Here is a 22,734-nt window from a genome sequence, read left to right on the forward strand (position 1 = left end):
AGAGATGTCTCCACACACACACACACACACACACACATGCAAAAGTTACTTCTACTGAGACAATAGATAGATTTATTTTGTTGACCTTGAATTTGAGTTGTCAAGGCCTGCCAAAAGAGTGTGCATCCTGAACGGAACACAGCTCTTGTTCTAGTTCCTTTTTTCCGCCTCCATCTACTCTCATACTAGGACGATGCACTTGGCAACCCTCATCCCTCAAAATGAATAAATAAATAAATAAGAATCCCCTTCCACTCAGAGACAGGGAACAGCTCTGCATTCCATTCCCAGAATGCCTCTGAAGACTGGGACAGGGCATGCTCAAGATCCTCCACCAAGAGGAATTCCTGAAGGAGGTGAAAAAAGCAATAGAGTGGGAGATGGAGGGAGAAATGTGCAGAGTAATAAGAACACTAATCTTAGCAGCGGAGGTGGTGGGGTGAGTGGGCATGAAGGGGGATTTTTGTTTGCTTTCAGTCTCAACACAGGGCTTCTGCATACCCCCCCTCGTCTCTTCCCCTCTGTCTCTTTCTCACTCTCTCTCTCTCTCTCTCTCTCTCTCTCTCTCTCTCTCTCTCTCTCTCTCTCTCTCTCTCTCTCTCTCTCTCTCTGTGCGTTCCAGAAGCTGGAGCCTCTACACAAGCTCAGTGTTATTACAGAGCTCAGTGCAGTGCTGAGCCAGCACAATCCAACATCAAACTACACTCTAATCATCATATACCACCCAGCAGTGAAAAAAGAGAGGAAGAGAGTGAGAGAGAGAGTTGTGATCTAATATATATATATATATATATATATATATATATATATATATATATATATATATATATATATATATATATATTAGATTACAACACTTAAGATGGCTATTTAATGACTTCATGCAAGGTTATTGATTACACGCAGTGTATGGTTGTTAAGCATAAAAGACAATTCATTCATTTTTAGCATTGGGGGAAAGTTCACACAAACTCAAGTCCCGCTCCAGGTTTGGTGTGTTCTCCCCCTGTCCGCGTAGGTTTCCTCCAGGTGCTCTGCTTTCCTCCCATGGTCCAAAAACATGTTGTTAGGTGGATTGGTGACTTAAATGTGTCCCTAGGTGTGAGTGAATGTGTGAGTTTATATATGTATATGTATATATATATTTATTTATTTATATATATTTATTATTTATTTTTCCCAAATATCTTCATTGTCATCTTCAGCTTCTTCAAAAGCACTGGTGGACTTTATCAAACCTGGGTCAAAAACGAAGCTTGTTTTTCTTCTCTGTCCCTAAATATATAAAGAGATATATGGAAGTACTTTGATCTGATGGTGAAGTTTTGCTGCTCTGTCAGGACTTGTGCAGTTTTTAGGATCCCATTTTCTCTGCATGTATTACTTTTCGGTTTAAATAATGAAGAGTGATATCTGACTTCTGCACAGTATTGTATAATAATAACTTACTGTTAAAGTCACAGTCCATTCTGTACCACTGCAGTTTTGGAACTGTGAATTATTCGCACACTTCAGATTTGGACTGAATATAGCACAGAATCTGTAATTTTCATTCTCTGTTTAATGAATACTATGGTTTCAGACATACTCATCTTCCCTGAGGACTATTCTGGATTACTGTTTAGCGTAGTATGTGGTTTCAGACACAGCTATGGAAAAAGAGGTTCCTGTATAATGTATATAATACACATATACTGTAATACAGTTTTAACTGCAGTGGGGCATGATGTGCAGATAATTTAGTGAAAACACATTCCTTGGCATCATATAACATACTCTACATGTACAAATGTATGCAAATGTATTCCTTGTAATTAGTGATTTCTGATACCAAACGTGCAAACATTGTCCACATAGACATTGTAATGTTGATATGACAGTACCTGAACTTTTCAAGGTTTTTGCCTGTTTATCCATTTTTGGAGCAGTTTTGCATGCTTTATAATCTATACACGACCTTTGGACAGGCTGTTCAATCTATAGTCATCATTTAGGGGGTAAAGACTGCTTTTGGACCATATGAGTGTATGGATGGAGTTTTGTCTGTAACCTGCAACTTAAGTGCAATTACTAATGCTGTACAGCTTTTTCACAGCAGCTGAACCACTGGCATAACGAGGATCTTATGCATGATGCCATTGCACCCACCCACGAACATCTAATGTAAACCTGAAAATTTTCTCCATGCTCCCTGTTTGGTTCCAAATAATTATATGCCATACGTGTAACACACCACTGCCAAAATAAGTGGTTTGCATACATTCCTTTGAACCCTTGCTATGTGACATACACTCTTAAAAATGAAGGTGCTATAAAGAGTTATTTGAGTGATGCCTTAAAAGAACTACATTTGGTTCTGTAAAGAACCGTGTTTGTTTAAGAGATGTGAGTTTGAAGAACCTTTTAAAAGGTTTAAAAATTCATTACTCGATCTTAGGGTTCTTTTTTCATATAAATGCATATTTTAGTGAAATGCCTGTTTTGATATACACCACATGGCTAAGTGTTTTGTGTGCATCCTGTATGTACCGTCGCTGTCTTTATAGAAATGTTCGCCTGGAGCTCGGGCAGAGGCTGCTCTCACTGCAGCGTTAGTCAGTGCACTCCTCGAGACTGAGTATGAAAAGGATGTGCGCGCGGACCCTTAAGAGCGTGGATCCGGGCTTCATAATTCACCGGCGGGGGTGTGACTTCGGGTGCGCGTGCTTTTCCTGCTCCCGTATAAAAGCGCTCGTGTGGGTGAACGCAGTTACAGATGGAGAATCGCAGCCGCTCGCACGGGGTGTGCAACCGAGACACAACGACGTGACAGAAACCCTCTCCTCCCTCCCTTACACACACACACACACACACCCAACCCCGGTGCTCTGTCCTCTGCCGTTGCTCCGCGTTCTAACCCTCTGCTTTGTTTTTGTTTTTGTGTTTGTCGTCGCCCGTTTCCAACCGAGCGCGCGGGTCTACTTTCCCTCACGAGAGCAAAGTTTACCCTTAAACCAATACCATCTGTGACCGCGCGCCTTTTTTTTTCTCCTCCTCCTCGTTCTCGATGCGGGCAGCGCAGCGCGCGCTCTGCCTGGCGGCGCTGCTTGCGCTTGCGCTCACCCTGGCCGTCGCGGGCGCGGGCGCGGGCGCGGGCGCGGGCCCCGTGGTACACTGCGAGCCGTGCGACGAGGGCGCGCTTGTGCAGTGCAAGCCTCTGCCGCGGGAGTGCGCGGAGCGCGTGCGCGAGCCCGGTTGCGGCTGCTGCATGACGTGCGCCCTCGCGGAAGGACAGGCGTGCGGCGTGTACACGGGACGCTGCGGCTCGGGGCTCATGTGCCGACAGCGAACCGGTGAGAGCGCGCCTCTGCACGCGCTGCTGCAAGGCCGCGGAGTGTGCGTCCCGGCGCGCGGAGGAGGAAACCTCCCGGCGCGCGCAAGCGGTGAGTGAACAGAAGTTTGTGTGTGTGTGTGTGTGTGTGTGTGTGTGTGTGTGTGTGAGAGAGAGAGAGAGAGAGAGAGAGAGAGAGAGAGAGAGAAATCATTTCATAGTTTTCTTCAGTGTTGTTTTTTTCTGAATATCGTGCTCGGGATGTTTACCTAGTGTCTCGTGCGGGCGTTTTATAGCAGTTAACACTTCACTTGCCAGACCCCTATCTTAGGATGACCACAGTGGTCATGTTGACCCAATCCTGCAGAAGTCTGAACACCCCTAGTCAAAGAATAGCTCCTGTAGAGTTGAATCTACGTACACAGATCTGCGTAGTGCTCAGGTGAAGACACTTCACTGTCCAGTGCAGGCCTGCAGACGTGGGGCTTACATTCCCGCGTTATTAGCGGAATTAACACCTCCGTTGCCGGAATCCTTAAACTTCTAAAATGGCTGTAGCTGTGATTTTGAATTGAAGTTACACTAGTGCATATCTCATAGACTTCATGCAAAGACATAGTGTACTTTTATTCAGTCTAGTTGCTGAGTGGTGGACCCAGTCCTTGGAAAAAGGTTTGAGGGCATTCAATGTGCATGTGTTCTCGTGTGATTCAGTGATCTTGTCAAATTACATGTGTTCATCTTCTAAGCATAAATAGTCTTACACATTTTCTGCAGATAACTTTGTATGTACTAAAATTTAACACTGGAGACGGAATAAAATGTAATAAAAAGCAGCCCCGGCAAACATCATGACACATGTTGTATGCTAGGCCTACCTAGGCTATATATGTTTTGCAGTGTTAAATGAGGGTGTCAAGGTGATGCTACAGGTAGTATTGTTGCCTAAATGCTTCAGGTTCCTAGGGTCCTGGGATACTGAGGTCCAAGGTTCGATCCTTCCCTCAGGTAATTGTGTCCAAAAAACACATGTTGGTAGATGGTTGGGAAATGGGAAATTGTCCGCATGTGGAGTGGATGAATGAATGTTAAAATGTGCAGTAAGTTTAAAACAATGTTGTGTTCAAGTTTGTAGAGGATGTGTTAACTGAAGAGTTCTCACCAAAATACTGGTCATTTGCGTAGGACTGTATGCTCTTTGTTAGCTTGTCTTTTCTGCCGGCATGTGCAACATTTAGACGAATGCTTAAAACCCCCTCCTCATCCTCATACACTCCTCCAGTACACACACAAACACACACACTCAGTCCACACTGCCGTCGTTGTTCGCTTCTGCATGGGGCTCAAGCACCACAGCAGCCCCTCTATGCCATTTTATGCATGCGGTGTGTGTGTATGGGAAAGTGAGAGAGAATTTGTGTGTGTGTGTGTGTGTGTGTGTGTGTGTGTGTGTGTGTGTGTATGTATGTCTGTGTGTGTGCCTGTCTGTCTGTGTGTATGTACACAGAGCACGCGCTAAAGTTTGGCCTAGCCAACCCGATCATTAAGAATGCCACATGTGAGTATTTTTGGTGCATGGAGAAGAGCAGAGATCAGTGTTTTTTGCTGTGTGTTTGTGTGTGTGTGTGTGTGTGTGTGTGTGTGTGTGTGTGTGTGTGTGTGTGTGTGTGTGTGTGAATGATGCTCCTCGTTGTTTACCTGAACGGAGCTGCTCAAGGATACGGCCTGGCAAGGAGCATGTGCGTTTTTTTTGCTGTGCTCTCAGTGATTCACTAAATCAGTGGCTATGTACACTGGACAATCAAGGACACTACCTAACTACTGTAGTGGGGCCCACATGGGCTAGACATAAACTAGCTAGATTCAAGATGAGCATGCGCTCTGGGTGGGTTGGTAGGCCTACGTGGACTTTATTGGGACGTAGGAGGGATGCCTATAGTGGATAAATGTGGGAAGATAAGTAATATATGAAGTTCAAATGGGTCTATCTTTGTTTTCTGTTTGCTTCTGGCTTGCCAAAATATTCAGAATTTGAGGTAGGCTTTGTCTTCTTAAGAACTGGTCTAAATTTACTGTATTTCAGGAATAACCTGCGTGAAGCTTGTGTGTTTCTAGACTGAATCCTGTTTACACTTTAATGTGTCTCCAGCAGGACCAAATCAGATCTGACTTACTTTCCAACATATAAAACACACCAATGCACACATCATTTCCAAAGTACTTCCTTAAACTTACTGTAAACATGGCTTACTTCCTTAAACCCTAGTGTATGCTTTCTCAAGAGCTGTTGTAAACTTTCAAATACGGACAGAAACCATCTACAACAAAATGTCTGCTTAAGTGCAGGAAAAGTTTTTAGTGGGCAGCTCCTGTAATTTAGCAGACTACTGTCCAGAGAATATTTTCGACACGAGAGAGAGGTCAGGAGTTGTGGCTGGTTTCACAGAATACCTTCCATTCTTTTGCCCATTATGCAAGTCATTGAAGGTATTTCCATTTGTGTAACTGTATACAGACACAGAAGATGCATTCCATTCACAATTACATTAAATGTGGTCAAGGTCAGTCTCTAACCACCTCTAAAAGTGGTTTGAGTGGTCTGATCACATCATATTATTACTTCTGGCTTTTCATGTGGTCTATTCAAAAGTGGAAGTGATTCTATCACTAAAAATGTATGTTAATACAAAGTGTAAGGCTTGTAGTGTCTTGTAGGATTTAAGTATTTTTTGTGAAAAAACAAAAAACTCAGGTAAGAGTATATTTGTCATGTGTATAATAAGCAGAATATGAAATACCCAGTCTGTTTATAATCTGCCACAACTTTAAATCTGAGCTGTATCTAGCGGCGCGCATGTGCGTCAGTATCTGCTTCATTGGGCGTGTCCCGAAAAGTGCCCTGTGTACTACATGTAGGAATAGTGAATAGTGGGCCATTTCCAAAACACCTTTGGTATCGGTGCTCTCTGTAGCCGATATCGATACTGTGTTTAAGAACTAGTACCGGTGCCGATACAGATATGGTATTGGTATCGGTGCAACACTAGTTTTGTTTTGCTGTTGTGCTCAAATGTCAACAGTTGCTCTCCAGAATCATGTACAGCAACTTTAATACATCAGACATACACATAACAATCATAACATTAAAAGCAACATGTCTAATTTCACATAGATCCACCTTGAGCAAGCAAAATCTTTGACCTGCCTAGGCATGGACTCCGAAAATTTCTCTGTAGGTTTCCTGTGGTATCTAGCCGAAGAACTCTTTAAATCCTGTAAGTTGCAGGAAGGGGCCTCTATGGATCTAACTTGTTTTTTCCAGTACATCCTGCAGCTGCTTGATCGGATTAAGATCTGGGGAATTTGGAGGCCAATGTTCCTCAAAGATTTCCTGAGGACATTTGGCAGTATGGCAGACTGTACAATCCAGCTGCCACTGCCATTAGGGAATACCATTCAAATGAAGTGATATTGTTGATCCGCCTTACTTACAATGTTTACCATTTTTTAGGTAGGTGGTAAATGTTAAAGTGTCTTCCACACAAATGCAAGAATGCAAGGTGTCACAGCAAAACACTGCCCAGAGCATCATATTGTCTCCACTGTCTTTCTGCCCATAGTGCAGGTACCATCACTTCTCCAGGTAAATGACCCCCACACACCCAGCAGTCCACATGATGTAAAAGAAAATAAATGTGACTCATTAGAATTAGAACCCATAGAATTACTCTATGGTCCCTTTCTGATGCTCACATGCTAAATTTAGACACTTTTAGCAGTAGACATTGCTCAGCATGATCACTCTGACTGGTCTACCATTGCACATCCCATATGCAGCAAGCTGCGATGCTCTGTGTATCCTGACACTTCATTAACTTTTTTGCTCCTGGGCTCCCCCTATAGCTGCAGAATATATTATTAAATTGAATAATAATTTATTAAATGAATGTATATAAGTTGAACCAGATTCCAAAGCCACTTGAAAAGAAACTGGATTCAGAACTGTTCTGTTCCAATTCAAATTAAGCACTGATTTCTTGTAATCTGTGTCCAGTAAGGTACACTACATCAGTTGACCTGTCAGGCTGTAAGAATGGCTTCAATGGTCCCTTGAATTCAGCTTGCAATACAAGGGAGTTCTCTAGTGAATACAGCACAGTTTTTGACATAGGTCCACTATACATCAGCATGCACAGAAGTGTGCTTCTGCCCCTCTGTAGCCATCCAACAGGGCCACAGTTGTGTGTTGAAGCAATCAACCATGACAATGTAACACACACAACAGCTATTGTTAGGCTACAGAGTCACTTTTAAAAAGCAGTTTGGGGGCGCCAAGCATTTTACTGTACAGCCTTACCTCATATTCTCTCCTTCTTCTGGCCTTTAATTTTAGTCTCTCCAGCGCTCCTTTCCCATCATACCACACTTTATGGTAATTACACGCCTTGGCCAACCAGTGAGCAGAGCTACGTCGCTATGGCGCTCACTGCTCCCACCTGACATCCCTGGCACACATGATTTATCATGCTTTTGATGATGCCTGACTGCTCAGGGTGGCAGCTTGGAGCCTGGTGAGGCCTTACATCCCACTGAACACTGCAAAATAGTTTTAGAAACTTACACTTAAACTGAGTGATAAAATCCATCACAGAACAAATCTCAAGGCACGATAAACAGATTTTTGATAGGGGCTTTATATATAAAAAGAGTTTAAGACTTGTATGTGTTCATGACTCACTATAAACAGTATACCTTTTGCAGTACGTGTCCAAAAGTTTGTAGACCCATTTAATGGGATGATCTGGAGCAGCCTAAAGGCCTTTACACTTACAGTAAGTGTCATTTTGAGTGGTGTAAAAACGGTATTTGTGGTCTAGAACTAATCATCAAACATCGGTACCTGAACTTTATTAGGAATTTTTGGCAGACCAATGCAGCCAAATTCTCACTGCAGCATCCCACCATCTAGCATTCCTAAAAGAATAGAAGCTGATACTGCAGCAGAGAGAGATATTCCTCCTAATAAAAGCCGTCATTTCAAAAGAAATTTTGCATGAGAGGGCCTACAAATCTTTAGCATATAACGAATGCTACAATGTATAGGTTATTGTTGTTTATTTTGTATGATTTGTCTGAAGCAGATTTACTTTGTCCTCAGTCTTGCCCTTAAAGGATCAAGTCATCCGGTGTAGCCACTGTTATTGCACTACAAAGTGGATTTACATGTGTTCAAAAACTTGTCCCTCAATACCTTGTCTGTCTGTGTCTGTGCAGATGTGTGTTTCACACTTGCATGTACGTCTGTGTGTGTGTGTTTGTGTGCGCACATTGTATGTTAAACTGTTTTTAAAAAGGCAGAGTTCTTGCTGGGAAAGTCCATAAAAAGTTGTAAAAGTTTATATTGTGGATAAATATTGATGTTTGCCGGTTCCTGAATTAGATGGTGCTTTATTTTCCTCCTGTACCCGGGATGTGACTCTGTTCTGTTTTGTAGTGAAATTACAGTGGGTCAAGCAGGGAATGCAAGCTAATGCCATGATTTCACCGTTGTCCTCTCTGATTACAAGTTGTTCTTGAGGTCAGTTATTTTGTTAGACATGCACAGGGCTGTTTATGTTGCTGTTGATGCTCTTGTTGATGTCGTTTTTTGATCTTATGTCATTGTTAATGAAGGCACAGTTTATCTGTGGTGTGCTGTGCTACTACTGGCTACACGCCTGGCGTAGCCACACTCAAGCGCATACCCATGCTCCCACACATACACACCCACACACACACACACACACTCATTTAAATCTGCTTTAACTTAAGTTCTACACTGTGATTTGGCATCTTAGCAGCTCTATCATATGTGTTGTTCTCAGCAGAACTTTTTAGTTTCTGCTGCCATCATTATGGGTCATCATGATTTTCTCAGAGTTGTCTGTGTCTTTTTCCCCTTTTGGACTAGTTTTAGGCAAGGCAAGACAAGGCAAGTTTATTAATAGAGCACCTTTCATACACAAGGGCAATTCAAAGTGCTTTACAGAGTGAAAAGACAGTAAAAGTCAGTAAATTAAGAGCAAGAATGTAATCATGTAAGTTCATGTAGGCAATGAATGAATGAATCATGTAGAGTCTAAGGCTAGTTATATACTCGCTGTTTGGCCATGCGTTCACGTTTAATACATTCATTTTGAAGCCACCGACTACTGACTATATTTATGGGCTTTCCATAGCGTTCCTTCAGCCATAGGTGCTCTTTTACTGTGTGCCTACTGTTCCCAGTCGCTCTCTCCCCCTACCTAAGCCCAGTGATCTTGGCACATCGCCTTTCTTTGTCTTCCTCTGGGTCCCTGCTACTGGTTTACAGAAGTGTCAATCACTTCTGACCCACCCCCGCTTAGAGCTGTGAGCGAATCCCTGTGGAGAGCGGTGAGCCACTCATTGGTCCACAGTTACGTTGAATCTAAGAAGGAACACCTTCAGCTTTGAATTCACAAAGATTTTACGTAAAACCACCCCATTCCAAATGTTACATTCTAGAATAAGCATAGAGTAAAAATGACGTAGCTTCTTAATTGGTTTTATTGATCTGCAGAGTTTTAATGGGTACACATAATCACCAGCTGGAGACCCAATTAATGTTTTGAAGATTTTAGGGTTAATACATGTGTTTCTGTCATTATCCACTAGAACACATGCAGGTTTGTTAGATTCTATTATAGAAGTGCTTGGTGCACAAGAGCATTTATGAGGAATGACCAGTGTGATTTCCCGGCATTAAATCTGGATGTATCCGTTTTTGTTGCCTAGGTTTCCGGTCAGATGGTCTTTCCCTCATCTTTAATAGTGCCAAGCCACAGGACTATAAATACAGCCAACCTGCCCGTTCCGAGTTTGTGCCAACTTCCTGCCATTTTTTAAAAAAAAATGTATTTCCTTACTTTCTTACTTTTCCTTATTTACTTTTCTTTCCTTTTACTCTTTCTTCACTAAAATTCCTTGACTTCTTGCTTCACCAAATCACTGAGGACTTTTACTTTTGTTAAAGTTGTAAACTTCTCCTTGATATCCTCTTAAATATTGTAATGAGACAGATATTGATGACACATGGAACTTATTTTGGTTTGAGTTTAAGTACACATTTCTGACCTTGACTTCTGCCCTTCTACATGTTTCAGATGGCCCAGGGATTCCAGAAGTGGAGCGTCTCTCCAACTCCACCGTGGCAACAGTCACAGAGGGCATTGAGACTGTGCTGCACACAGCAACAGATTCAGGCTTCGATTTGGGCAGCCAGAGAACTGTGCTGGACCCTAAAGGCTCTCTGCTGCACAGTAAGCTGGGTATGATCCAGAAGGAACAGTCCAAGAACAGCCAGAGTTACAAAGTGGAGTCAGTGGCCAGCAGCGTCCACACTGATTTCCACAACTTCAGCCTGGAGTCCAAGCGAGAGACGGAGTATGTAAGTACTGTTTCAGCTCCTGGCAGCAAGTCAGAGAGGGTCAGGAATAAAGCAGCAAGATGTGTGTTGGTATGGTTTTTCTGGCTGATGTGCCTCTGCCAGTTTATATAAACTCAACTAGGTTTATCTGAAAGAAGAAGCATTTAAGCATGAAATTATGTCCTTTCCATATTATACATTAACTACATGTAATAAAATAGGCTGAATTAAATTATAGTAAAATCTAGAATGCATTTGGTCCTCACACTGGGCCATGGCCTTGGAGTTAACCTGGCAAAGTATAAGCAAATTCCAATGGTTCTTTGAGGTGTCATGTTTCTATATATAGCATTGCCTTTACTATAGATCCCATCAATTACATTTTTGAAGAGTGAATTACTTTGAGGACACCAGCTGTGCCACATGCCATTTAAAGCAGGGTCAGCGACAGTGCAACTGGTATAAATAAATTGGGAAAATGGCTAAAGTCTGAAATTAATTTCTTTAACAGCAACTAAATAAGTAATAAAAGCGTACATTACACATCCTTTTCTAAAAATTCTAGAGAAAATGATGTATTTTAAAATGGATATTTGGAAGGTGCAAGAGGGTCAAATGGAAGATAATTGTCAGGTAGGCAAGAAAAGCATATATTCTTTAAACTTTATATGTGATTTATTTGAATTAGTCATCAGGAACTCTGTGTGCTTCTCAGGAATCTTGGCTGTGTCTGTTATTGAAAGAAAAAGAAAAAAAAAACAGGAACCAGTCTGAAGTGTGTATCATTACTGAGATTCTGTGTTCCTTGTAGTAAATCTTGGACTGATTGTGTTTATATTTTCATGTGTGTGTTTGTGTGTTTAAAGGGTCCGTGTCGCAGAGAGATGGAGAGTGTTTTGATGAGTCTTAAGATTTCCAACGCGTTAAACCCCAGAGGTTTCCGCATTCCAAACTGTGACAGGAAGGGCTTCTACAAGAAGAAACAGGTGAGTGCTGCCATGGCAACCCATAGTCAGTACCACACACACGGCTATGTGTTTTTGTGTGACCTGTATCAAACAACCTGCATGGGTTCTTCTGAATAAGAGGGGGGAAATGAGGGGGTTTTGGTAAAGTGTGAGTCAGTGACCCGCCTTCCTCTGCTTCCATTAAGAGGATGAGTCAGAGCTGATGTCTGTGCATGTTTAATGAGTTTGGGTGGATTTGGGGAAAACAGGATTATTCAGTGGCTTGAATGGGAAGCTCCTGCCATCGCTGATAGGGGCAAAATTTCAGAACCCACTGAACTGAGGCTTAGTCACTAGGAGTCAGCCGCTGATCACTGAAATTTCATTGTGTTACACTGGCTCTACAGTGCATCCTGTGAATCGTACACAGTAGGGAGAGAAAAAGAGGAGAATCAGTCTAGTGCACTGAGCTGATATGGATAAGATTATCCCTGCACTGTGAAGTTCATTCACACTCTTGCATGATACTTGCAAGTTGCTTGATACTTGACACTTCATTTATTAGGTCTTTGGGTTTAGACTGTTTCCACGTCTTACTGCATTACCATACGCATAAACACACAGACACACACACAATCCCTTGCTATTCGTGAAATGCAAGCAACTCATTGCTCATCTCAATCAGTGTGAGCTACAGTTTATAAAGAAATGTAAAATATATTGAATAATGATACAATGATATTCATACAAGTTTTTGTTATAAAAAAATATTTTATGCTCATTATGGGTAATACAAGGAAAGGGAAAATAACACTGACAAGTTAATTAATGGAGAGAGAGAGAGAGAGAGAGAGAGAGAGAGAGAGAGAGAGAGAGAGAGAGAATGCAAAGAGTGAGTGCAGAGCCATGAAAAGAGCCCAGAAAAAAAGCGTAGTCTGGGGAGACTGGCTTTTCTCCTCATAAACCTTTCAGTCTCAATAAACATTCAACCGGCCATACAAGCATACACACAGACTCTCTCATACACACAGACTCTCTCATATGAACACACAGATCCTGGGTGCCTCAGGCTGCTTTGCGCCCCAGAATAAGACATGTAATGTGAGTGTATGTGCGTGTGTGTTGGAGCGTGTTCATGTTGGGTACAGTCATTCACTTCTGGCTAATTTTAGCTCTGATTATATGAATTGGCTTAGTGTGCAAGTGGAGCCCACCCTCTCCCACGGGCACTTCCCCTACTCCCCAGGCCAAGCTCATCTCTTCTCCCAGGCTGGAATCCTCTTAGTGGGTTGGAGGCACACTCTGTCCCCCTGACCTGCTATCTCCACTGCTCCGCTCCCACAGTACTGCTGGTCCACTGCTGCTCAATTTCCATCATGCTAGTGTTCCATCGCTACTTAGTTACTACTTCACCACCTTTTCCCATAGTTCTGTCTCCCCAGGGAATATAGTTCACCTGCTGCACAGCCCAGTGCCGGGAAGCTTTCTATTGCTGAATGATAAATGAATAACTATATAAACTAAAAATAGGGGACTCTACAGAGTTCTTTAGGAATTAATTCTAATCATGGCTCAAACAATAGAACACTTACATATTCCAGTTTCAACCACTTTTTAACAGAAGAACCGATAGTAAGATACATAAGGTATATATATATATATACAGGAGGTCCTCGGGTTACGCCAGTCCCTAGTTACGATGTTTTGTGGTTACGACACATCTCTCATTGTATACTGTATAAAGCCTTGTTTCGACTTAAGTGGTTTTGCGTCGTAAACGTCGTAACGCGAACTTCGTTTTTGGTGTTCGCGGCGGAAGAATACACGGTTGCGCGGCTCGGGATAATTAGGCAGGGGGGTTACTGTGCTGAACAAGTGTTCAACGTGGATGAGACAGGCTTGTATGTACGTATGTTCCGACTTACACCGAAAATAGGTTTACGACGCGACGTAGGAACGGATCAACGTCGTAAGTCGAGGACCCCCTGTATATGTGTGTGTGTATGTGTGTGTGTGTGCAAAAGAGAGACAGTATGAGTTTAAAACTCAACTTTATTAATTCCATCAGCTCACCCTCCTGTCACTTAAGCGGTACAATAATTAATTAAAATAAATAAATAAATAAAACACAATAATAATAATAATAATAATAATAATAATAATAATAGGTCAGTAAAAGTTAAGCCATCAACAGAAATAATGCAGAAAACCCAGCCATAATCTTATACACTCTCAATTCCATCTCAATTCTTTATTTCATTGTAAAACATGAAAATGCTAGAGAAAGAGAAATAATGTTAATGAGAATAGAGATTTATTGCATATCTACTTTCTAATCTACCTTCTGAACTATCGTCACTATACAGACTGTGTTTACATTGGTTTATAAAATGAATATGCCACTAGTATATATATATATATATATATATAAAATATTTTGTGTGTGTGTGTGTGTTTATGAGTCTGTGTTTACCCTGTGGCTGGTTTTAATGCCCTTCCGCCTTCCTGCTGCCCATAAGGGCATCATTATGGACCAGCGATGACTGAGGCTTGCTTTGTCACACACACACACAAACACACACACACACACACACACACACATACAAACAGTCATACAGTCAAACATACACAAACTAACCAAGCACACAGCTTTACACCCTCCAGCCATCGCCACCCTGACAGGGGTCTGCTCAACTGCCTAAATATATCTCTCTGTTGCTTCCTTACACACACACACACACACATACACATACACCCTCATACACCATATACTCCTACGGTAGCACAAGAATGCATTTACGCATATATTTGGACTAATGCATCCTCCCTAAAATATACTCATGCACACCAACAATAATTATCTGTGTGTAGCAGAGAAGAAACTTACACTAAGTGAGTGATAAAGTTGAAGAATACAGTACAGTGTGGTACAACAGAATATTCTAGATTAAACTAGGGTCGAGAAGAGAAGAGAAAAGTAAACTACAGTTGAGGGGAGTGGAGAGGGTTAAACTAGATTACAGTAGAGTAAATTGGGGAAGGGAAGAAATTCTACTGAGTAAGTAGACTAGAGAAGCAGAGTGTAAGAGTAAGTGAACTACACTAAAGTGGAGTAGAGTTAATGTAGGTCAAGTAATGTGAAGTTAGCAGATTGGGTTAGAGAACAAGTAGAGTAGTCTAAACTAGTGTAAGTATACTTGTACTGTAGGTCCACATTTAATAGAGTAAATTTGGTATGGTAGAGTAAAAGGATATGGTTGAATAGATTACGGTAATTGATAGGACAGCAGTTTTCATCCATGTGGTATAGAATAGAGATAAGAGCTGATATAGCTGATAGTGAGGTACATGAAGTATATTATAGTACAGTAAAGAAGAGTATTCAACAGTTTCAGAGTAGCAGTTTCTGATAGACATGTGATGTATTACGATACTTCACAGCACCTCTATGTGTTACTTAGCAAGTATATTTTGGAGGTGTTACATTGGTACATACACTCAAGGTGTCTCTTGGGAAGGTATATTCATGTTTACTTGATTCAGTTCTCCCAACTGGCTACACTACCCAACTCTGCCATTAGCAGATGATGGCATAATCATTACAAGCAACTTACCAAGTGTGACACTGGAGGTCTTGAAATCAAGCAGTCTATCTGTTCACTCTGTCTGCACACTAATGCTCCTTTGTTACTGCCCCTCATTCCCAGATAGTACATGTTCTGACATAACATAGTACAAGTGTGAACCACTGGCAAATTATGATAGAGTTCGTAGCAGTCTCTGAGGGCTGTGGTGGAGCATATATTTTATATTTCTTTTTTAATTTCATATTGATTCCTTCGTTTTATCATCCTAATTCATGTTTTTTATGACGTGAATTGTATAATATTTTATAGCTTTTCAAGCATATAAGTATGTATGTAGACACTTTTTTTTTTCTCTAATTCCAATTCTAATTCATAGTGGGTGAAAGGGGAATCCATATACGTTAAGCCCTCCACTGACTGACACATGCGCTGGATAGATACGTCAAAGACGTGTTTTTCTTACCCTGCTTCTCACCCTGTTCTGTTTTAGAATTCAATCAAAATTGCATTAATCTATTTATTGTGAAACACCTGTTTTGATCAAATAAGGTGGAAATGGGAAGTATTAAAATGTGTAATGTAATGAGATGAGGGAAAGAGAGGAGTTGAGAAAATACAGAAAATACAGGACAGATTAAAGGAGGCTAGAGGATGACCCTGAGGAGGCCAGAATGAGCTCGCTGTATTCTTTCCCAGACTGCTCTTGTTCTGCTTGAGGTATTTTAATTTGGTTCTCTTGCTATAAAAGTTTGTTTGATCCTTCTCTTGCTCTTTCATTCTCTTACTTTCTCTCTGTGTTTGTGTGTGTGTTTCTAGCAAGTGATTCTCGCTCTTTCATTGAAAAGTTTTTTTTTCTTCTTGTGTCTTCCTTGAACCAAATGCCTGAGGGAATACATCTTTATAAATGTATGCAATCAGCTACGTTTTGTGTGTGTGTGTGTGTGTTTGTGTATGTGTGTGTGTAATAAGCTCCAGATGACTGTTTGAGTGGTTGCCAGGTTCTTAAAATAGCCTGGCAGCTCTTTAATGGTGTAGGGCAAATATTTTAGCAGAGCCAAATTTACCCTTACACCTTTCACCCTTTTTCATTAACACAAAAGCCAAACATCATCAAAATTAAGCCTCCATATTCATTAACCCAAGCTTCAGTGGAGTTTCGTTGTCCCCGGATTCAGTTTTCCTGGTTTAAGTTTCTCTCTTGATAGTAGGAGGGATTTTTGAAAGCTACAAGTGCTGTAGAGCAGGTACATGAGAGAAGGCTGTCTGAATGTCTGACAGCTGGATAATACAGAAAGAAGTCATGTAGCTAATGTTCTTCATTGTGTTTAACTGCCTTCATGTCTATGCATTTATTTATTACAATGGGGAGGCATGATTGGGTGTATGATATACTTTCATGATGCAGGCCTTTTGTCCTTTTAAGCAATAAAACCATATGATTTTTTATGTTGTTAAAAATAATAATATAATGAATAAATAATAAGATGAGGTGCATGTCATGATAAATAAGCTTGACTGCTCATTTAAACCAAATGCCTGGCTCCTCAACGTTTCTGCAATGATATGACTTGTGACATGGCCAGTAATATAAGTACCCTAATCACATTGAAAACATTCTGTAACAGTCTTCTCCAACATTCCTGAATGGCAACCTCTGATAGTCTTCCGGATCTCATAGAGCCAGAGTTACACGTTAGAGCTTGTGTTCCATTTCATTCCTCCCGACCAGCATAGGGCGTATGTGAAACACAGAGGATGAAAGCCAACAAAGAAAATGACTCTGCAAAAATAAAACTGAGCTTGCCCTGTGAGCTGAGAATAGGTCCTTCATGTGTGGAAAGTACCCTGTTCCAGTGTGAACCCTGGTCTGGCAGTACATCATGGAAGCATAAGTAAAATACAGTGAGATTGTTTTGCTGTCTACTATCATGTCTGTCTGGTATTCAAAGGATTCAGAGTAGTGAGTGGGTTATGGGGACAGTTGCATAGGTTAAGTATGGGTCAGTAAAACAGATGCAACTCTGAATCCTGTCTTTCATTCCCAGGATAAGTGGAAGTGTAGAGAAGACACACAGAAAGGCTAACCCTAGAACATCCTGGTGCAAGGACCTGACATTTTGTTTGGAAAAGTAGAATTATTTTCTCTGATCTCATTATCAAATTCCGGTGCTATAGTCTTGATAAGTGTCTAAAACAATGGTCAGATTTGACCATCACATTTGGCACAGACTCTAAGAAAACCAGGCAGCTGTTTCATGACTTGACCCTTTGTGAGGCATATAAATACCCATTCTAATATGGAAGAATTTTATTCCTGTATGTATCTAGCAAATAGCCTGGGGGCAGTTATAAGGCCAAAAGGCACAACTTCAAATAGTTGAGCTCAACCTAGAATGGCAAAACATAGGAACAATGGCAACAGATTAATAAAAATGAATTAAAGAATTTACAGTCACTGTGATGATATCAATGCAATCCCCTATATGAGCATCAAAAATGCTCAGTAAGCCCTTATAGCCTTTGTGAAATCTGGTTAGACAAGCACTGAAGAAACCAATTCTGCTCTGCGGTTCAGCAAGTTTCTCAAGAAGTGCAGTGATAACTTAATGAGTCATAGTTAAATAATGCAACTATGGTCAGAGAAGACGGGCAGTGATTTGCTTCCAAGTTAAGGCTCAGGACATGGGGGAAATCAAGTTGTAGCCGTCCAGGATGAAGTTAGACATCACTGCCACAAATAGAGCCAGTAGGATGGGCGAATAGCTTCCTTACTAAGGGAGGGAAAGTACTGGCTATATCTAACTGTAGCCACAGATAAATGGCACAGATAGATCCACAAATAGAACTGGGTGTATAGCAACCTGCTTGTGGTCTAAGGAGATGAAGCTGCTGAAGAAAAGGGGTTGATGCTCAACTAGGTATAGCTGTGTCACAGCTCGTAGAGGGCAAAGTGACTAACAGTAGCTTCTGCAAAATGTTTGAGGAAAAACACCTGTATCTCCACTGTAAATGTAGTTAATTGTCATAGTTACTGCTAGAGTTGAAGAGTAGTGATTAACTTCTGAGTTTCATGAGAGAAGTAGGACAGGAAGACCTAAATCTATGGCAATGAACTGTTGGTTTGAGGTAGCCAACATCAAATAGACTGTGACCATTTTATATGATCAAGAACCAAGTTAACAAGTCTAGGAATAAAGACAAATATTGCTCTGAAAAGAGAAAGTTCAACAGGGCACTCAGAAAAAAAACATGTTTATGACTATGGCTCCCTGCATAGAGATATACTTGCTGTTTGGTCATGCATTCACGTAGACAATATTCTGTGTTTTGAACATAACTGTTCACATACTTGTGCTATGCTTTTTGCAGACTTGTCTATGACATGGCCTTCTTCAAAACTTTCCACCATGCTACTGATCACCTGCACTGCCCTTATAGTTTACGTGTGTACTGCACCTTGCATGCACATAGTGTTTATTTTCTGAGGACGTGCACAACCGACACAGAAAACGGATGCAGGTTACACGAGGCAGCTGTGATGCGTACAAGGAAGCGTAGTTAACAGCAAGTATATCTCTACCCAAAGGATTACCTGCTTCCCATTCCCCAGCTAAAGTACCTTTACTGCTTTGATCAGTATCCGTCTCTCGTCCCTTGCCACAGCTTAGGTTCAAGTGATTTCAAAGCCCCTCCACACTCTACTGTTGATGCAAATCACACAGATATCCACTATTTGTACAACCCATATGAGAACATAAGACTTTCCAAGCTGATCTGAAACAGAAGTCCTGTCCTGGCTTTTTAAATCACCAGAGGCCTCTTATGTCCACAGACATTTTGAACCCTTTCACACATTAACAACAAACGGTAAACAAAAAAGTATCTAACATTGTTTCCATGTTAAAATAAACAACTTAATAACTACAGACCACTGGCTCCAGAGATGATTATGGAAATATTTGGTACTGTCCTAGCTCAGGTGCGTCAAGAATGCCTCTGTAGACCTTTTGTCTCCAGAACAATTGCTTAGAGGTTGTGGCTGAAATAATCCTCCATCATGCCCTAAAACTTGTGAAGTCCACCAATAATTGCACAAGTATCCTTAAACTACAGAGCAGCTCCACTGTTATTTTTTCTAAGCTTGGAATACCATCCATCTTTAATACCTGGAAATGAGACATTCTCACCATTGCCAGGAAAGCTCAGATGAGAATTTTATTTTTGTACCAGCTCCGGAAGTTCACCAGCTCTGTCTGTTCTAACTTCTTGTTGCTTTGGCATCTTAGAGAATACTACTATTCCCATCATTGCATGCTTTCCTGTCAGTTTCCCCATACTTCAAAGCCAGTTTACAGGATGTTGTTTGCTTTGCTCTGCCGAGAGGTTCCTTGGCTGCCAATTCTCTTCTTTGAGGACCTTCTACTTGTATAGAAATGGGAAGTGATGTGGAAAATGTGCCTGCCTGTGCCTCACTCATCCTAGGAAAAATTTCTTCACGTAATTTCTGTCATAGAGACGTTCAGGCACACTGTCAACTGCACGGCATGTAATTCCAGTTTCTTTACTGAAGCTTAAACTTATACCTCAGCTTCCCTTGATGACAGTATACACTGTAGCTTGTTGATATTTACAATGGTTATACTGTGTATTTAACTATTATTAAACTTAGGCATTACTTTTTGGTCCATTATCAGTTGCTCATGTTCTTGTACCAGCTTTTTGAGTGTATGGTGACTTGCTATTGTAATCAAAAGCTTCCATAACTTAATTTGTCTCAGTCTTCAAAGTGTTTCGCTACAAGTGTTGTTATTATGCAAAATAGTTCTATCCATAGAGTGCTTTTCCAAAGCTTAACTTTATCTAGTGAATAGTGTGGGTAGCTTGGAACTAAATATTTGTGCCTTATTTTCAACGCCAAGGAATGTATAGTGACACATTAAACTGAATCACATTAAACTAAATTTTTGTAGCATTGTTAATCTTCTTAGACAAAAAGATTTTCTTCTTTCTGTCTCACACACACTCTGTCCTATGTACAAAAACATACCCACCGAGGCAATAGCAGCAATGCATTCTTCCCCTGGACGTGATGTTTGATTTGCACACGCTTCTGACTCACTGCCAAAGACGAGAGGGAACAGAACGAAAGAGAGAGGGAGATAGTTTCAATAAAGAACATGTAAACATTCCCGGTCGTTCTAAACCATTTCTTTAGAGAAAGAAATTCACTTAAATAATCACTGGTTCTCATTTCTGCACTTTCTTCCTATTCATCTTTATGTTTGATTTTTAGAACTTTTTAATGGCTTGCCTTCTCTCTCTCTCACTTTGAATTCTAATGTTGGTGTTACTCTCTGTCACCTGGGTGAGATATGTTGGGAGAAGTGTTTGTCTTATCCTCTGTTTGGGGGCTCTGATGTTTTTAAATGGTTGCACACACTACATGTCCCTAAAAAAAGAGTACATTCTTCCAACCCCACCTCTCCCTCTTCTTCATTCCTCTGCAGTGTCGTCCATCCAAAGGCCGCAGAAGAGGCTACTGTTGGTGCGTGGACAAGTATGGTCAGCCTCTTCCAGGCTATGAAGCAAAAGACCAAGGCCAAGTCCAATGCTACAACCTGGAACAGAAATGAGAAGTGTGGATGGAGAGATAGAGGGGTTGAGGAAAAGAAGAAAAAGAAAGGAAGATACCCTCTAAATGATATGAATTCAGAATGAAAATGGAGACAGGAGGGGAGATTTTTAAAGGTTCTGCCCTAATGCTGAGCACCCCACCTATGCGCTGGAGCAGGGACTCATCAGACCAGGTCATTTTTGTTTTTTGGTTTGTTTTTTGTTTTTTTACACATCAGGGGAGTGAAGAGAGAGGGGGCCTGGGGAAGGGGAGGGGAGACTAACTGCACTATTCTGTTTTTTTTTTTTTTTTGCCTGTTTGGATTATTCCCCAAGAGGGCACCGAAGAGACGCTATGGAAGACAAACATGTTGCCATTCATTAACACAGTTTGTTTTTTGTATCAAAATAAGAGGTTGGCCCCCTCTCTATTCTAGTGAAACGAAGAGCCTTGTTTTAATCACTGCCATGACTATCACTGTCTCTCTAGTAGCCCCCTTAAGGATTCCTATCTCCACCCCTTCTGGTGTAGGATCATTTCCAAAAGTAATAATAATTATAAAAAAATTAATAAAAATTAAAAAAAAAAAAAAAAGCTACGAAAAAAAAAACACAGGCACGCTCAGTAGGTCTGGGCCCTGCCATTGGCTCCATCCGAAGCACAAGCACTTGACGCACTTTGGCCCTTTGCTGAACAACTCTCCCTTACAATGGCCATATCTCACAAATAAATAAAACTTTCACTTTAGAACAGGTGTGTATAATTCCAGTCCTGGAGGGCTGATGTCCAGCACAGTTTGGTGATTTCCCTGTTTAAACACACCTGATTCACCTCATCTGTTAGCAGTGTCTGAGTAAGGAATCCATCAAACCTCCAGGCACGTGTCCCCCAGTACAGGATTTGTGAAACCCTGAATTACAAAGATCTCGCATTTGACACAGTATCATGACATTTCAAACCACACGTTATGGCCTTGAAAATCATTTCTATACAGTTTGTTTCACTATGTCACTTTCTCTTCACTATACATGCCTCTGAGTTCATGTGCCGACTTAAGCCCATGTTGAGCATTTTGGGAGATTAACTCCATGTCTTTCTGATGCCTGTTTTCCTGTTCAGCTGGAAGGAGAAGAGTATGTAAGATAACAAATATGTAGCTTGCAGCATGCTTCCAAATGGACTCCATATGGACATAACATACACCACGTCTTTTGACATGTATATCTTCACTAATATATGTACATGACACAGCACTTAATGGTATCACTCCCAATGCTTGAATATACCATCTTTTATATTAGAAACACAGGTATTTTTGTCATATATTTGCATCGTCTTTTTGTGAATTTGAATGTAACGGGAATGCAGTAATAACTTGCATTGTCGCTGCATGTCTGGTGCACTCCAAAGCTTGACAATAATCACTGGCAGGTTTTTTCCCTTTCTATTCTTTTCAGTTGTTTCTTGAAAGCAATGCCTTAAATGCAGAAATGTGACAAATAACATTAAGGGCTAGTGCTCTGCCTCTTTAAATATTGTCCAGCGATTTCAACCAAAACAAAGCTACAGCTCTATATGGCAACCCTATTTGAAAGCTTGTGATTATTATGTTATAGGAAGGATGTCTGGGCTCGTTCTGTTTTTGTCTGACCTCCTGAGAAAAGACTTGAAATATGGAGGGTGCTGGAGAGGTAACCCACCCAGTAGCTTTGTAGCACAGATTTGGCCAAAAGCTTGAAGCCCCCCTCCCCCTCCCCTGAAAGACCCCCACCCAAAAAACCCAAACACTAAAAACCTATATAAAACAAAAAAAAGACGTAAGACATATTGGTGCTTAGCCCTTTTTTGTT

General features: G+C 41.1%; 1 protein-coding gene across 1 annotated transcript; it reads left to right on the forward strand.

Annotated features, from left to right (window-relative positions):
- The first annotated feature begins 2,767 nt into the window (after positions 1 to 2,767).
- On the forward strand, positions 2,768 to 21,134 carry igfbp3 (insulin-like growth factor binding protein 3). The gene is made up of 4 exons (XM_066676664.1): positions 2,768 to 3,422; positions 10,474 to 10,757; positions 11,603 to 11,722; positions 20,778 to 21,134. The coding sequence occupies exons 1-4, from the start codon at positions 3,047 to 3,049 to the stop codon at positions 20,901 to 20,903; spliced, it is 906 nt and encodes a 301-aa protein (XP_066532761.1). The 5' UTR covers positions 2,768 to 3,046; the 3' UTR covers positions 20,904 to 21,134.
- The last annotated feature ends 1,600 nt before the right edge of the window (positions 21,135 to 22,734 follow it).

Source organism: Hoplias malabaricus, chromosome 7 (genome assembly GCF_029633855.1).
Source record: "Hoplias malabaricus isolate fHopMal1 chromosome 7, fHopMal1.hap1, whole genome shotgun sequence".
Classification (NCBI taxonomy): Eukaryota; Metazoa; Chordata; class Actinopteri; order Characiformes; family Erythrinidae; genus Hoplias; species Hoplias malabaricus.